This window comes from Cyrtonyx montezumae, unplaced genomic scaffold, assembly GCF_038088225.1.
Source record: "Cyrtonyx montezumae isolate F1298 unplaced genomic scaffold, pur_monq_1.0 scaffold_4, whole genome shotgun sequence".
Lineage (NCBI taxonomy): Eukaryota > Metazoa > Chordata > Aves > Galliformes > Odontophoridae > Cyrtonyx > Cyrtonyx montezumae.
The window spans coordinates 19063997-19081332 of NW_027072045.1; the positions used below are offsets into that span (position 1 = coordinate 19063997).

Below are 17336 nucleotides of genomic sequence, written 5' to 3' on the forward strand. Positions count from 1 at the left end.
GTCCTCAGCATCCTCCACCAGTGCTGGGCAGGGGCACGCAGGGCCGTGCTCCTCAGCACTCTGCATGGGAGCAGGCTCTACCACGGTCCTTTGCCCACGTTTTGAGGAGATGGCCCCAACACGGTGTTTCCTACCCTGGGACAGGTGTCTGTGTGCAGTGGGCTTCGAGGGCCCGAGCTGCCGCACTACCAGTGATCCCTGCAAGGAGCACAGCTGTGAGAACGGAGGCTCCTGTGTGCCTGGTGCCACCAACTACACTTGCCTGTGCCCTGCTCACTACGCAGGTACCTGGAGTGAGGGAATTGCCATCCCGCTGTGGGATGTGCCCAGATGGGTACTCCCCAGTACCCCCTCTTCTGTCCCACAGGGGATTTCTGTGAGCAGCCACCAGATTTCTGCTCAACTGAACTCAGCCCATGCCAACACGGCTCCACATGTGTCCCCACCAGCCAGGGGCCCAGGTGAGCCCCAGTCCCCAGGTTTTGCCTTCAGGGGGCTGCAGGCAGCTGGTAGGCACTGGGGGAGGCACAGTGGGGACTGTAACCCCTCCCGTGCTGCCCCAGGTGTGAATGCGCACCCGGCTATGTGGGGACCAACTGCAGCGAGGACTTTGATGACTGCCAGGACCACCGTTGCCAGAACAATGCTCGCTGCGTGGATGAGGTGAATGGCTACTCCTGCCTCTGCGCCGAGGGCTACAGGTACCACCGGGGGGGCTAACGGGCCGGTGAGGTGTCATCCCGCAGGAGGTGGTCCTGGCCACCACGTCCCAAAGTGTGGACCCCAGGAGGGGCCCCCAGGGTTCAGCATCCGCGCTTCCTTCCGATGCTGCTTCTGGTGGGGACCCCAAAGCGGGTGGGTGCTGTGGGCGGCGGGGAGGGGGCTGCCCCTGCCCCATGCCCAGCACACCCTCGGCCCTGCAGTGGACAGCTGTGCGAGATGCCGCCCCACACCGCCGGGCAGCCCGGGCTCTGCGAGCGCGCCGAGTGCCAGAACGGGGCGGCTTGCGTGGAGCGGGGCTCCCGCGCCCTCTGCCAGTGCCTGCCCGGCTTCGGCGGCCCCAAGTGTGAGAAACTGCTGAGCGTCAACTTCGTGGACCGTGACACGTACCTGCAGTTCACCGACCTGCAGGACTGGCCCCGGGCCAACATCACCCTGCAGGTGAGGGTGTGGGGTGATGCGGGGTGATGGGGGGTGGCCGCCAGCTGCAGGGTCCCACCTCTCCCACCCGTAGGTCTCCACGGCTGAGGACAATGGCATCCTGTTGTACAATGGTGACAGCGATCACATGGCTGTGGAGCTGTACCAGGGCCATGTCAGGGTCAGCTATGACCCCGGCACCCACCCTAGCTCAGCCATATACAGGTACCATGGATCCCCACTCCCCTTTGCCCTAACCCCATTGCATGGGCACGGTGATGTGATGGGGGACGGAGCGCACCCGGTGACGCAGCCCTCCCTCCCAGTGCCGAGACCATCAACGATGGGCAGTTCCACACCGTGGAGCTGGTGACCTTCGACCAGATGGTGAACCTCTCCATCGATGGCGGCAGCCCCATGACCATGGACAACTCGGGCAAGCACTACACGCTGAACAGCGAGGCCCCGCTCTATGTCGGGGGTATGGGGCTGGCATGGCACTGGGAGCACGGGGTCAGTTGGGCTTGTGCTGATGGCCCCGCTCTCCTCAGGGATGCCTGTGGACGTCAACTCAGCCGCCTTCCGCCTCTGGCAGCTCCTCAATGGCACCAGCTTCCATGGGTGCATCCGCAACCTCTACATCAACAATGAGCTGCAGGACTTCACCAAGACGCGGATGACGCCTGGCGTGGTGCCGGGCTGCGAGCCCTGCCGCAAGCTGTACTGCCTGCACGGCATCTGCCAGCCCGCCAGCGCACAGGGACCCGTCTGCCACTGCGAGCCCGGCTGGGATGGACCCCACTGCGACCAACCCCGCGGCGGGCCCTGCCAGGGGCACAAGTGAGTGTCCCCTCCCTCCCAGCTGCCCCACGCCAAGGGCTGTGCCCCACCGCAGTGGCTCTGTCCTATTTGGTGCCCCATAGCAGCCCATCTGCCCCATCCACAGCTGACTCACTGAGGTTTATGGTTAGTGGATGTGCTAATGGTTGGACTTGAAGGTTTTTTTCCAACCTTCACGTTTCCACGATTCTATGGCTCAGTGCCGCATGGTGTCTGTGCCATACCAGTGCCATGCTGCGCCAGAGCCACGCCACTGCGGCTGCAGCAGCTATGCCCGCCCCATGCTGTGCTGTGCCCACCTATGTCCACTCCTTACCCACACTGTGCCTGACCCATCCCATGCCATGCCGCCACTGTGCTGGTGCTGGTACACCGCAGTGCAGGCACTGATGTGTCACACGTCAGACCCCTGATGGCCGTGGCTGCCCACAGGTGCGTGCACGGGCTCTGCCTGCCCCTCGACGCCCTCTCCTACAGCTGCCAGTGCCACCAGGGCTACCAGGGTGCCCTGTGCAACCAGCCCAGCGCACCGCCCGACCCCTGCCACCTCCTGCCCTGCCACCACGGCCGCTGCCACCTCACCCCGGGCGGCCAGCCTGTATGTGAGTGCCACAGCGGCTACAGCGGGGCCCTCTGTGACCAAGGTAGGCGGCAGAGCTGTGGGTTCGGGGCAGCAGCGCTGGGGGGACCGCACGCTGATCCTCACCATCCCACAGAGCCCGAGTGCCGCGGGGAGCCGGTGCGGGACTACCACCAGGTGCAGCGGGGCTACGCCATCTGCCAGACCACGCGGCCGGTGCCCTACGTGCGGTGCCGGGGCGCGTGCGGCGGTGACACCGGCTCCGGCTGCTGCGTCGGGCTGCGGCCACGGCGCAGGAAATACGCCTTCGAGTGCAGCAACGGCGCGACCTTCGTGGAGGAGGTGGAGAAGCCCAGCAAGTGCGGCTGCAGCCCGTGCCTCTGAGCGCCGGGGCGCGGGGGCTGCTGCGGACACCGGGGGTGGGGGGCAGTGAGGATCCGCCGGCACCAAGAGCTCGCTCTGCCCCGCAGCCAGGGGCCGGGATGTTGCCGAAGCCCAGCGCAGCTCCCGCCACTCGGAGAAGCCCACCGGGGCTGGAGGAGGATAGATGTGTTGCATCTAGAGGGTTGGAAAACAAAAAAGAAAAAAAAAAAAGAAAAAAAAAGAAAAAAAAAACCCACAAACAAAGAAAGTGTGTAGATAGAGGACTTTTTTAAGAACTTGCAGATACACAAGTGTGTCTCGTGTGGGAGCTGCTCTGCCCCTCCACCTGCTCTCTCCCTTCATCTCTCCACCTTGTCCCCTGCCAAGGGGAATGTGTGTGCCCGCTCTGCGCCCTGGCTCCAGCTGGGACCATCCCAGCACCCTGTGCTGTTCCTGGCACTGCAGCGCCTTGTGTGCCACAGCTGCCAGGAGGGCTGAGCTCCGTGCCAGCACCCCTGATTCCCAGCACCCCCAAGTACCCCTCCCCAAACGGCCCTGGCCCTGCTGCAGCAGCCCTCGCAGCTAGTGTATGGTGCCAGCTCGCCTGCACTGGGGACACGCTGGGTCAAGCAGGATGGATCCGGGATCGGCCTCACCGGGCAGTGCCAGCCCTGCCCTGCACACAGGGACGTGGCCCCTCTCCCTGCTGGGCCATGTGCGGGGGGTGGCTGTGCTGGAGCACCCCCAGACGGGCTTCTGGGGCACAGGTTTGTGTGGATGCTGGGCCAGCTGAAGGACGAAGATGGCAAGCCCGGAGGTGACACAGCAGCCAGCACAGGCCCCAGCAGGACTCAGAGCTGTCACACTGGGGCAGCGGCTCCGCCACACTGCAGTGCCAGGGGATGTGCTGGCAGGGCAGCAGGGGCACCACGCTGTGTGCCAGCCATTGGCGTCCCAGGACCGAGGGTGACGGGGCCAACCTGGGGCAAATCGCCATGTCACCCCCAGGGCTGTGGCCGCAGCTCTCCCCATCACATCACACCAGCGCTCCACCGCATCCTGCTGGGTGCAGCCGGCTGATGGGCGCCATCGCTGTCCCCACGCACCCAGGACATGCCACCACCATGGGGACGTCTGTGCCACCAGCACCCTGTGCCGCATGGCACGGTGGGACGCTCTCATTCAGCCCCCGGCCCCGCCGGAGCTCGGTTGTGTTGTGTTTCTGTTCTTGCTGTAAGCTAACCGCTAAAGTATCTCTTTATACAGAATACTTACAGATTCTAATATATATTTGTATTTCATTTTGTTATAGTATTTTTCTATGTTCGAGGTCAACAAACGCTGTTTTCTTTTTGTTTACAGATGCTACTGGGCAGGAACGTGACGGTGGCTTTGTCTGGCCCGCGCGGTGTGTGTGTGTCACTGTTGCAGCCGCCGGTTTGCGCTGGGCTGGGGAGGGCACCCTCCGCCGGCAGAGGCTGTGTTGTTTTAGGAGATGTTCGATATTGTCTTTGTTGTCCTCCACGTGAACACGACATTGATTCATTCAGAGGCCCGGCATTGTCTTTATGGGGACACGCAGAGGGGGCACGGGGTGGGGACGGCGTGGGCAGTGGGGGACCCAATGTTCCTGTGGGGCTGATCTGGGCTGGGTGCACCCTATGGCCACGGCCCACGTGTGCCATCCACGGCCCCACCCTCCTGCATTTATCACAGCAAAGCGGCTCTGATATCAAAGAAACGTTTAATAAGCTGCAATAAAATACGGACCTTTAGAAAGCTCATCATCGGGTGAATATCAACAACAGAGGGAGAAAAGAAAACAAGGCGGTGGGAGTCCGTGAGGAGCTCAGATCTGAGTCAGGGAGCTTTACCTGCAACAAGAACACAGCTTCCTCGAGAGTCTAAACGACAGGAGCACAGAGTTCACAAAATGTCAACACTGAGAGAGTCGATACACAGCCCAAGTTCAAATGACCCAGCTCTTATAGCTATACATATCGATTTAAAGCAACTTAATATAATTTTATTTCTTTTTTTTTTTTTTATATATACACGTTCAAAGGTTCGTCAGGTGAGGTATGTAAACATCATCTAATGGAAACCCCTCTCCACCTTTCTGACAAGATTCACAGCAGATGCTTCGCTTTCCCCCCGCACGGCGCCGAGCGAGCGGCCGCGCTCCCCGCACCCCGTTCCGAGTTCACATTGGTCAGGCTCCGACATACAGTACCGGACAGGAGGGCCGCTCGGATCAGTGCCTAAAGTTCACCCTAAGGAAATGAACAGAGCAACACAACTCTTTCCGGGAAAGCGGACACAGAGGAAGGGAAAACATTTGCTATCGGGGCGGAACTAAGATTAAAACGTTGAGCATCTTGAAAAGAACAACAGGGAACGTATCGGGTTGGTTGGGTTGTTTTTTTTCTCTTTTCCTTTCTTTTTTTTTCTTTTTCTTTTTTATTTTTTTTCACCACACCACAGTTCCAAAGGCGAAGGGCTCTCAGGAGCCCTCCATCACACTCCCGTCCCATGCTCTGAAATGAGGGACCCATCACCGAGCAGTGGGGCCGGTCCCGTTATGGGATGCGTGCAGCAAAATGGGGTTAAAAACAGCCAGGAAAAAAAGCCACGCACACGTAGGAAAAACACACACAAACAGGCAACCGACCTCAAACCCTCCCATAAACATGGCAGAAGGGCAAGCAAAGAGGCAACGACCTGACAGGGCCAGCTTGGCTGAGGTTAGCTACCCCTTGGGCACCTTGGGGTCAGAGCAGCTGCTTGTGACAGCCCTGGGGCAGCTCCTCGAGACCCGCACCCCGCACTGGGATGAGCCCTCCACCACCCAAGCAGACATTATTACTACAAATCTTATTGCTGGCATTGCCTCCACCCTGGAGACCCCCACCCCCCCCTCCCAGCTCGCCGCCTCTGACCGGGTCCGACATCATCAGAAATGAGATGAAGAGTTAATGCTTGGACACCGACGGGACGGGACCCAGAGCCGCCCCGTCCCCCTGCACCATCAGGCAGCCACACCGACCACCAGTCGGAACATGAACCTACAGAAAGCCCACGAAATAAATATAAAAAACCCAACTATTTACAATATTAAATCCGTGAGAATCGAGAGAGAAAAACAAACAAACGAACAAACACATCTTTTCCTGCCCCATAAGCTTAAAAAGTAGGTTAGCATCCTGCCGCCTAGCACAACACTATCTTACATGGCACCTACACATAATATATATTCACATTTCATTTTAAAATTAGGTACTCTTACAAACAGACTTAGAAAACATTGGCTAGCGACGCGGCCCGGTGGGCTGGGTGACACCATGATGGCCACCACGGTGCCCTCTGCGGCCGCCCCACAGCTGCCAACGTGCCCTGAATCAAACGCCAGCTGCCCACGGCCCGGTGGAAGTGCTCTCAAACCAGGGGGGGGTCTGGGGAGGAGGGAGGGAGGGGAGGGAACCGTGATTCCGCTAAGCCTAGGGGTGATCTTAATACAAACTCCTGAGAACATCTTAGAACAGATGGATTCATTTCACAACCACCAAGCGAAGGGACGGGCGGAACGGACGCTATGATATGCGGAGCAGGGAGCAGGGATGGAGGCAAGCTCCGTGAGTAGGATGAGAAGTCAGCCAGCAAGGAAAAAGCTGAAGGGGCAGCGGTGGCAGCAGCAGCAGCCGGTACTGCTACGATCGGGGAGCACTGCGGGCACAGCGCTGGGGCTGGTAAGAGGATGTCAGCGAGTAAATGGGGAATGGAGCAAGGCAATGCTGACTGGAAGAGAGGGAGAAGAAAATCGTATCTGGGCACTGATGAAGAAACAGTGGCGGTGCCACCCTGCCAGGTGGCCACCTCGCACACAGACCCCTTCATTTGCTAGCATACTAAAACATCCCCCCGTCCTTTCCCAAAACACAGCACTCACAAGCACGAAGCACGTGGTGAAGCACGCCTCGTGGGCCACAAGACCTGGAAGCTACACTCACAGGACATGACGAGGGGATGGCAGCTCCTGAGAGGCAGCAGGAGCTGGAGATGCCTCCCAGCAGGAAGCCATCCTGTTTTTCTGGAGGTGAGAGCATCCCTGGCCGACCTGCGATGCAGAGAGCTCGCACAGAGCACCACTGCGCCCACCCTGACCTGGACTGGGCCATGCCCGAGTGCTGGCTGCGGTCACTCAGCCACAAGTGGCAGCTGCACGTTACCCATCAAAGACAAAGCCTGTCACTGTCAAATAAAACAGAAGAGCACCCTGCCACCTCGCCAGGCAGCCTGTCACCTGGCCTGCTCCCAGCCCTCAGCCTGACACCTCGCACTCCTCCCGTGCTGTGGGATGCCCAGCATCCCATCCGATGTGTGCCGAAGCTGCGGCACAGCTCTGGGGAGCACCACCTGGAGCTGCCATCGCAACACAGGGCAGGAAGGGACAGCCCCGAGAAGTAGAAGAGAAATTAAATACAGAATATGGGGAGGGGGTCCCGCATTTCTGCCCCAGCCCAAGGGAAGGGAAAGGCGGGTGCAGGCGGAGAAGCGAAGGGGAGAGGACCCGTGGAGAAGGTACAGAGCAGTACTATGGCTGCCACCAGCACCTCTCCTGAAACGCTTTTAAATCTTTCCTGATGGAATGTTTGACATATTTAATACATGCAGTAAAAATTAAAGTCATAGATAACTCCGTATTAATCTGTACAGGGGCTGACAGGCAAGATTTAATCACTTTGTCACTGCTCAGAGAGCTCACTTTTGCGTGATTCAAAGGGAAGGGAAAGGAGTTGTCAAACCAGAGCCTTGCTGCTTCCTGCACGGGATGCTCACGCTGGGGTTCCTACAAGCAGCGAGGTGCGTGTTGGTACAAAAGTGAATGCAAACTATAGGGAAAATCAGCTGCAGCCGTGCAAAGGGACAGGGACAGGGGCTGAGCCTCCGGGTGACATCCACGTATGAATGCCTGGAGAGCCGCCGGCAGCTGCGGGAGAACTGACACGTGTCCCATCCACCTTCCTCTCCCTCACCAATGGCAAAGGGGTTTGGGTTTGCTTGAAATGCCACTCACAGACAGACAGAAGGATGCTGAAGGGAAGGGAAATGTTGGCGCGCACCGAAAGACTGCTGAAAGCTACTTCATGTGCACGAAGGTGGTTTTCTTTCTGCTACAGTACAAGTGCTTGTGCCTCAAGTATAAAACGCAAGCCTCCAAATCACACAGATGAGCTTCTTATTTTTATTTTTAAAGTGATAAATAAGGCACTGTACTTTTAACTAAAACTGCCTGGTTCTGAGTTCAAAAGCCCCAGGACCATCCGAACTGCAGACACTTCCTTCTGAACAGCAGAGCCAGACAGGCTGACCTCTTCTCCGCCCCAGACACAGCTTCCGATGCCTAACATCACGGGCGTGATCCTGTAACTGCGGATTTTAAAGGCTTGCTACAGCTTATAAAAGCAGCTTTAGTTAATGCATGGGAAGGGTTACTACTATACAGGAGTTCTGTACATGGCTACCGCTGCGTCGCTACTTGGCATCCAGCCGCGAGCGCTTGCTGTGCGAGCAGTCCCCCTTCGCCCGCAGCTTCCGCTTGCCCTGCGAGCTGCCGCCTTCCTGCCCCTTCCTCACGGCCCTGGGGAGGGCCTTCCCCCCACCTGCCTTCTTGTTGGCCATCTTCTGCGCCCGCGTCGAGGACTCCCCGAGCGGCCTGTGCCGTGGGGATGGGCCCAGCTCCTCGTGACCAGGCGGCGGTGCGGCACGGCGGCTAGTGTTCTCCTTGCCCTTCCGCACCGGCAGCCGCACCTTCTCCAGTTGCCTTTTCGGGGCTCTCTTCTCTTTCAAAGACAACTTCTTGGCCAGCTTGCTGCTCCTCTCCACCTGCTTGCGGGTGGCGGGAGCCTTGGTGCTCACCTCCGAGTGCTTTATTTTTCCAGCCTTCTTGGTCGGCACCTTGTCCTTCCCTGAGGAGCCGGCTCGCTCCTGCGTGGCCTCACTCTCCTTCAGAGTCCTCTTCTTCCTGCTGAGCTGCTCGGCCCTGGGCGAGGGCTCCTCCTGGCCTTTGCTCTTCCCTTTCCGCCCTTTCCCTGCTCCATCCGCTGCGGGTGATTTAGCAGGGAAGGCGTCCGCCTTGATCTGCAGGGCCAGCTTGGGGGACATCAGCGGGTTGATGCACAGGCTCTTGCGGCTGGGCTTGCTCTCAGGGCCCGGCTGCTCAGCAGGCACGTCACCACGCCGGTCGGTGCGGGCAGCACGGTGCTGTGCCCGCAGCTTGCCCCGCAGCTGGGAGTACTTGCGCAGGATGCGGGTGCTGGCCTGCGTGGGCAGGCTGGGGGTGGGCTGAGCACCCCGCTCCTGGCTCGGTTCCTCGGGGCCAGCTTCAGGCGGAGGAGGCTGGCCGGCTGCAATGCCCTCCTCGGCCTCGGCTTTGTCGGCGTTCTCGCGGATCTTGGCCCACAGCTTTTGGTTCTTCAGGTTGTTGCGGGCCGGCGTGGTGGCGGCGAATTTCTTCAGGTGTTTTTTCAAGCGCTCAGCCTGCAGCGAGCTGGGGTAGAGGCCGGAGGAGGAGTACTTCTGCATGGGGACCTTGATGGGGGGGATCTCCCCCGGGAGACGCGTGTTGAGTTTCTTCACGATCACCAGCGAGCGGGTCTCGGTGGTCTCCAGGAACCACTGGCAGATGTCAGACAGCTTGTAGGCCTTCATGAACAGCATCTGGACGGGAGACAGCTTCTGAACCTCCAGGGCCCCTCTGCTTTTCCGTGTCCTTTTCTTGCTTTTCCAGATCTCCTTCAGCTTGTCAGCTCTGTTCTTCACCTTCGGGGCTGGCTGCACCTCCTTCTCCAGCTGGATCCATCCCTTCTGCACCTTCATGTACTGGGTGTTGAACTCGGCAATCAGCTCCTGGTTCTCCTCCTCGGCACACCACTCCATGAACCTCGGCTTGCTGTCCTCCACATCCATATCCTCCAGCGCCAGGGCATCATCATTCTCTGAGCTGCACTCATCCCCGGCTCTGGGGACAGCCTGCATAGACTCCTTCCCTGGCAAGCTCTTTTGTGCAGTGTCAGCAGGTGCGGGTGCATGCCTTAAGTTATAAAACTGCGGGGTGACCTTTTTGTGCTTGGCAGCCTTCGCTGGTAGATGCTTGCTTCCTCCACCTTTGCTGGTAGGACACGGAGATCGGCTGCCCACCGGCTCATACTGCTCCAGCTTCCCCGTGTCTATGGCACTGTCAGAGCTCTCCTCCTTTGCACCAACACTGTCCAGCTTCACCTCTGCTTGCACACTGCCTGCAGGCATGCTGCTTTCTGCCAGGAGGAGGACGCTCTTCTCGGCATCAGTCTGCACACAGATATCCAGCATCTCACCTGGTTGACTTTGGTCACCTGTAGCAGAGGGGTCATCTTCACAGGAATTTTCTCCCTCAGATGCAGTTTCTTTTGCTAAGATGCTTTTATAGGTCTGCCTGGTGGTGACACCATTCTCCTCAGCACTGCTCTCCAGAGTATGCCCAGTGCTCTGCCCCTCACTGTGTTGAAGCAGCACACTATGGAAGCAGTCGTTTGGGAAGTGTGAGGGTGTTGTCCCATCCAGGTTCCCTTCTCTCTTGAACCGCTTAGCACCAGGACTCTTGGAGGCTTTGATCTGAAGGTCAGGAAGGTGCACAGGGCTGGAAGAACCAGCGTCCTCAGTGCTGCCCTCAGCGGGTGGTTGAGACTGCTGGCTTCGGAGGCGCCGGTCAGATGCCACGAGCGTCCTCCTTCCCTTCTTTCGCTTCTTGTCTAGGCTCTCTTTGGAAGAGATGGAGTCTTTCTCTGCTGTTTCCGAGCCATCGGGTTCAGGCAGCGTTTCCTCTTCAGCAGGCTCCTTTTCACCTGCCGGGCTGTTGTTCTGCTCTGCCTCCCCTTCTGAGTCCACAGGGAGAGCTATGATGGCTGGTGCAGCCTCCTCTTGCTCAAGGGAGGTGCCACCTGGCACAACTGATAGTTCGGCATCTGGTATAAAATCAGTGCTTTTGTTCACCTCCACGCCCTGCAAGGTGGCAGGGGGTTCTGGGAGACAATCCCTGCCCTCAGTGGCAGGGGGCTGCTCAGGAGCCTGTATCTCTGGAGAGTGCGGAGAGGGCTCTGCGGGATGCAAGCCACAGGGCTCTGTGCTGCTGGTGCCCGGGAGCTCTGCATGGTCCTTGGTGTCAGCCTCAGGTGCCGCATCCAGAGCAGGGCAGGGCTGCATTGGGGACCCCGGCTCTGGGCTGGCAGGGAGGTCTGGAGCAGTTTGCACACTCGCATCTGGGGAACCTTCCTCCCTGACGGCTGCTTCAGTGGCAGGAAGGGCAGCACAGCCCGCAGCTGGCACAGCATCGCTGTCCTTGGAGCTCCCATCCCCAGAGGGAGCCGCACCAACCTCTAGGGCAGCCGAGCCCTCAGCCCCTTGGCTACAGGGGGAACCCGGGGATGGCGATCCAGCCACGCTGTCCTCCATCTGAGGGCTGGGTGGAGCAGAAAGTGAGAACAGGGGCACAGCTGCAGCAGCCTCCCGTGACCGCAGCACCCGCATGTCCCGCAGCTCCCGCTGCACAGAGCCCAGCTCACCCCTGCCCTTCATCTCTCTGCCGGCTGGCACGCCTTTGGCCAGCAGCCGGAGTGAAACCCTTTTCTCCCCATCCCGTCCTGCCCCTGACGAGCTGTCCCCCGAGAGCACCAGCGTCGGCTTTGTGCCGACGAGCGCCTGCGTCCGCTGCGCTGCGCTGCCTCCCCGCTCCTCCACCCGCGAGCTTTTCACCAGCGTGCGGACGGTGGGCAGCTCGCAGCACTCCCCATTGAAGAAATACCCCCGCGTACTCTTCCGTGCCGTCCTGCGGGATGACACGGCACGCTGGCTCTCGAAGTGGCACTCAGTGATGGGCTGGCTGATATAGACCACATCACACTGGTTGTCGTAGTCATTAATCCGCAGCCCCGAGGCCTTTTTGCTCTTGCGGGAGGGCCGAAGGGAGGCTGCCTTGGCACGGGGGTGCCCGGCGGGGGCACGGTGGGAGGTCGGTGCGGTGCCAGCGGGCAGCCAGCCCTCTTTGGATTTGTCGAGCGGGCCCTTGTCGGCTGGGTGCAGGTGGCAGCCCGCCTTGCCCTTGGCTGCGGCGTGCAGGTGGTTGTCTGGCTTTGGTCTCATGTCTTGTTCTTTCGCATCGAGGTCCTGGTGCAAAGATGCTTTCGAGCCACACTGTAACGTGTTCTCTTTATCCGCGCGGCGAGGAGGGCTGACAGCAAAGCCAGGGTCCCAGGGCTCCTCCGGCAGGGCCCTGAAAGAGCTCTTCTGGGAGCCCAGACAGCTGTCCAAGCCGTCCTCGCTGCCGTTCACGTTGGCCACTTTGACAGAGATGTAGCCTTCCACTAGCGCCTTACCTGCTCCCTGGTCTTTGCTGTCCTCACACCTTCTGACGCCGGGGTCTTGTTCGTGGCCAGCAGCTTGCCCCTCCAGGCTCTTTGTGGCATGGTGGAAATGCAAAGAGGAAGAGTTCAACGTGCTGAGGTATCCTTGGGTGGAACTGTCCTTTGGGCTGGCAGAGCGCAGCCGGGTGCTGGGGGGGTCGGGGAAGTCTCTCCTCAAAGCAGGGCTGGGGCTTTCTGCCCTGTCCGCGGGCTTCAGCTCTGCAGGCTGCCCCGTGCTGTCAGTGCCCGGCTGCCCTGGCTCCAAGGAAGAAAGGGGCCTCGGGTCAGTACACGCAGCACCCTTATCCTGGTTTTCAGTGCGTTGCTGGCTACAACCGGAGCCACACGTGGAGGCCTCCATGCTTTCGGATTCAGACGACTGCTGGCCTTCACAGTCCGGTTGTACTTCAGTGTATATGTCGTTTAGCACACGGATGAACTGCTTCTGGTGGTGCGTACACAGTCTGACCATAAACTTTTCCAGTGGAGACTTGGGCTGATTGTTAGAGTCTATTGCTACTGCCTCTGCTGCATCCTCACTAGAGAGACAAAGAGAGAAGCCGTCAGTGACACATGTCAGGAACAAAAGATTATGCTGCAAAACTGGAACAACCCTTCTCCTCCCACTCAGACCCATCATCACCGGATGCCCAGGTGAGATCAAGCACCCTAGTGCCACAGGGTATGAACAGCATTTTGTTCATCACACGCTGCTGCTGCTGCACCGTAACTGCACTTCTCCCCTAGGCAGCACTGGTGCATAAGCACCACGTTCACAGCAAACCCAAACTTCCTGCAGAGAATGATACTTCCTGCAGTTTGTGATACGCACGGGCCCAACACTTCTGGAACACATGAGCATGAGTGCACACACCTACACACACACACGTTTTGGAGGGCTCCCAGCACGCAGGACACGCCTGCGGCCACGCACCCTTCCGTGCTGCTGTGCCTTGCTATTTGCCCTGGGCTTTGGTTTACTGCCATTTGGTAAATTCGCTCTGCCCACCTGCAGTGCTCACCCAGGAAGGTGGGCACCATTGTATACAGGTTCGCAGCCACGAGCTACCTCTTAAAGAAGGTGATTATCGTGATTATCATTTCTCTGCTCAGCAGAAGCAATTAAATAGAACGTATCGGTGGGGAGGCTGAGGGATAATTACGCAGTGTTTGTATGAACTTGTCAGGAGCATGGTGCCAAAACCACGCCTGCTTCCAGCAGAAGCACAACACAGATCCCACCCCACCCGTACCACTCCCAAACTCAGCAGATGGAAGCATCCCATGGGCTGCTCTGGACTCTGAGTTTGGCCACGTGGTTTTCTCTTTGCCCAGAAATGCTGTTCCCAGCATCCACTAGCCAGCCCTGCGCATCCCAGTGTGCCCAAATTCCAAGCTCAGTTTCTTAGGCAATGTTTTTCCAGCACCTCCAGGAATGACTGAGCAGGTTACACATGGCAGATACGCCCCAGCACCCCAGAACATGCTGTGTGGCCACCACCAAACCCACTGCCTTCAGCCAAACACATTCCTGCAGCCCCAGCCGGTTCCACCTGGGGTGAACAGAAATGAAAGCACTCAGGGACAGTCTGACCCCTCTCCAGAGCCCGGCATGGAAGGGTTGTCCCAGAGAGGATCCCTGTGTGGCTCAGCTCCTCCTCTCGCCCTGTGGGTAACAATGGGGTGACATCTTTCTCCTACCACCAGGAAGGAGAGGAGGGCCCTGCACAGCTCCTTCCATTGGGATGGAGGTCTCCCTTTACCTGCCCAGGATCCCAGCTCTGCGCAGTGGCAGCCATCTTCCCACATTTATCACCACAGCCTGTCCATCCCCGCCCCCCCAGCCATCACTGGGATGCCTCAGAACAAGGAACTGAAGGCCAAGCAGCATGCTTTGTCCTCACCCTGGCTGCTTTTGGTGCCAAGGGAGATCCCGCAGCAGTAGGTGGTGAGAGGGGTAAAGCAGGCTGTGGGGACAGGATCCCTCACTAGGGAGGGGCTACGGGTTGTCAGCAGTGTCCCTGCTCTGGGAGCACCGCTGCCGGCCCTGCAGCAGGTTGGGGCAGTGCTGGTCTCATGGCTTCACACCGGCACAGCGGGTCCCAAGGATCTGGGAAGTGCCATGTCCTGCCCAGCACAGTGGGCGCCCAAAACCTCGGGTGCATCTCCCTGTGCTCTCGCCTCTTTTCCTCTGACATCTGGCTGGCACCACGGCTCTCACTGCCACCCTACGCCCTGCCGCGCTCTGAAGAGTTAATCCTAGATAAGCACAGTTTGCTAAGCTGTAAATGTAAAAAAACAGATACAGATACTTTTCCTGGTTGATAAAGGAGATAACTGCACTAGGACTCAGTGTCCTTTGTCCTTAGAAGACCCATCTCACCCTCAGTGCCACCGCTCACCTGTGCCTGAGGTCACATAATCTCACGGTTCTCAGCTTCAACATCACTGAGACACAGTTCCTCACCCCAAGCCCATTTGCCCCCTCCTCAGCCTACCCCAGGCGGGCATCTCTTCATTCTGGTTATCAGAGGGCTGAACACAGCCCTGCAGTACCTGCTATGGGGACATAATGGCTCCAACGGGTTCCTCTGTCCTGCTGATGGAGGTGCAGCGGGACAGGACTGCAGGATGGGAACTGGGGATGTGCCTTTGGGAGGCAGCACAGGCAAGGCTCAGGGGACACACAGGGAGCCCTCTGCAGCCTTCACCTAGCACAGCTCTCCTTGAGCAAGTTTGCCTATGAGGATCGTGCCATCCTGCCCAGCACCTGCAAAAGCCTTCAGCCCAGCCCCATGGCCAGCTTGCTGCAGCTCCTGGGGTGCCCACCCTTTGTGCCTCCAGCCTAGTCACGCACCCACCCACAGACCCCAGCCTGCCTGCCACCTCCCCCCGCCAGCAGAAGGCACCCCACTGTCCCACCAGCACCCTGCCACCCGAGCCCCCGCTGCCCTCCCAGCTCTCCTCACTCTCTCCTCCTCTCTGCCTGTCACAGAAGGTGTCAGAGGAATCAAGGGGCAGTAGCTGTCAGCGAGACACACAGAGCTGTTGCCACGCAACCGCCGCGGTGTAGCAATTAATGCTGGGGAAAACGTGCTGTGCTCTGAAGCTATTTGCATAGCTGCATGCTGCAATACATTTGTTTGCTTTGTGGCACTGCCGGTTCGTGGGGCTGGGAGCCAGCCCCCCCCGACTGCTGCTGGGGGGACCCAGGGCTGCCAGTGAAGAGCATATGGCCATGATGGTGGGGCTGGGGGCTTGCGTGCTGGGGACACCCCCAGCACCTGTAATGGGATTTACATGGGGGAAATGCCACGTGCTCTCTGGATTTCATCCTGCACTGCCCACAGTGCGCTGCCCACCCCACAGAGCCAGCTCGTGGCGTGCTCTCTCTCCCCTTTAAAGCTCTGGGGGCAGCCTGCCTGTGACTCAGAAGCGTATTTTTGAGGGTAGAAGGGAAATTAAAATGGAGAGAAAGGAAATTAGCTGTTTCACACCAACCTACCTGCAATGCTGGTCCCCGAAAACCTGCCAATTGCCAACGGCAATCTTCTGGTTTGCCCACCCCAAGTGCCTCACTACTGAACACGAACCCTTTTTGGGTTTCCTTTTGTAGCCCAGCAGTTGGATGGATTATAAGTGGATGGATTATAAGTTTACAGGTATGTTTTGTACCTCAGAGGCACAAGAAGCAGCAGCAGAACAAAAGTTCAAGGCTAAGTGTTTCTGTTCCTTTCAGACCACTCTAAGCACCAGGATTACAGTTCTGTAAAAGAAACAAAACATAGCTATAAACTTATAAAATCCAGCTCTGAGTTTTTATGGGGGTGACCTCTCCCCTCCCTCGTCTGCAGCGCCAGCCTCGCACCACCCCAAACCAGCAGAGACTGGAAACACGGGGCCTGATAATGACCAAGGAGAAGCCAAACCCTCAGCAGCACTCCACGCCAGCGCACTGAGCCACTGCCACCGCTCTGCCCCACGTTGGCCCCCAAGAGATCCCAGGAAAGGGATGCAGCCCTGGGGAGGACGCAGCCACAGGCAGGGATGCTGCAGGGCATTCTTCAGGTCATCTCCCCAAGCCCCAATTAAAGGCTGACACCGGGTGTACCGGTTTAAATGACGCTATTTCAATCCTCAGAAATCTGCCTGGCACCTCACACTCCCCACACAGATGAATGAGTCCCTTCACACCTCTGTGGGTGCTACAGGCATTCTCTCTTGCTGCACTGACAAAATGGGAAAGCAGCAAGGGAAGGGCTGAGGCTTCACGCAACAGCCAAGAGAAAAGCAGTTTTCCTCTCCAGACTAAAAGCTTGAGTTGTGCAAAGCACAGCCCAAACGACGATGGAAATAGAACTGCTGAGCTTTCAAGGCCACCAAATTTACACTGCCCTTGGTGATGCACTTCGGGGTTTTATGGCTCACGCCCAGCTGAAAAGCAGGAAGCAAAAGTTAAGGATGGGGTTGGCCTGGTTGGGTTGGCTTTTGTCAGCTGCACACCAGTCATGCTGGACACCAACTGATGGATAAACAACATCCATCCATTACAGAGTCTGGCATCTAACCCTTCAGAGTAGTGTCTCCACATTTTCAAAGCATTTACACATTTACAACAACCTTCTCCCCACCTGTAGCCAAATACCAACCAAAGCTGGTTTTACATTAAACAGAACACAGCCTCAGATAGGTTGATCACGACACATTCCTGCCATTGCCTCCTCTCCCCACGTAACTGATCTGACCGTACTCCGCAGCAGCTCAGCATCTCCGGTGGTACTCCCAATGCAATATTTAATGACTAATTAAAAACCTTACCATTGAGCTATTGCTTTAAAACCAAGGGAAATTCATCACGTTGGAAACACTATTCTACACACCAGGTTTCAAAGACATCCCAGAATTGTCCTTGCTAATTTTTCTAATTATCAGGGACATCTGGGGGAGAAAAAATGACAATGAATATTTCCCTCAATGGT

At 58.1% G+C, this 17336-nt stretch overlaps 2 protein-coding genes across 2 annotated transcripts in view; one reads left to right on the top strand and one right to left on the bottom strand.

Moving 5' to 3' along the window:
• The window catches only part of SLIT1 (slit guidance ligand 1), a 29618-nt gene extending 26427 nt beyond the window's left edge, over positions 1–3191 (top strand). The window contains exons 29-37 of the mRNA XM_065746541.1: positions 145–284; positions 368–461; positions 564–701; positions 924–1161; positions 1235–1365; positions 1467–1621; positions 1692–1980; positions 2413–2624; positions 2697–3191. Coding sequence (XP_065602613.1) covers positions 145–284; positions 368–461; positions 564–701; positions 924–1161; positions 1235–1365; positions 1467–1621; positions 1692–1980; positions 2413–2624; positions 2697–2944 — 1645 coding nt within the window. The 3' untranslated portion in view covers positions 2945–3191. The remainder of the gene's footprint in view (positions 1–144; positions 285–367; positions 462–563; positions 702–923; positions 1162–1234; positions 1366–1466; positions 1622–1691; positions 1981–2412; positions 2625–2696) is intronic.
• Positions 3192–8142: 4951 nt separating this feature from the next.
• On the bottom strand, positions 8143–16095 carry LOC136054974 (uncharacterized). Its single transcript, XM_065746542.1, has 2 exons — positions 16033–16095; positions 8143–12896 (listed from the first exon to the last, which is right to left on the bottom strand). The coding sequence occupies exon 2, from the start codon at positions 12827–12829 to the stop codon at positions 8456–8458; it is 4374 nt and encodes a 1457-aa protein (XP_065602614.1). The 5' UTR covers positions 12830–12896; positions 16033–16095; the 3' UTR covers positions 8143–8455.
• Positions 16096–17336: the final 1241 nt, after the last annotated feature.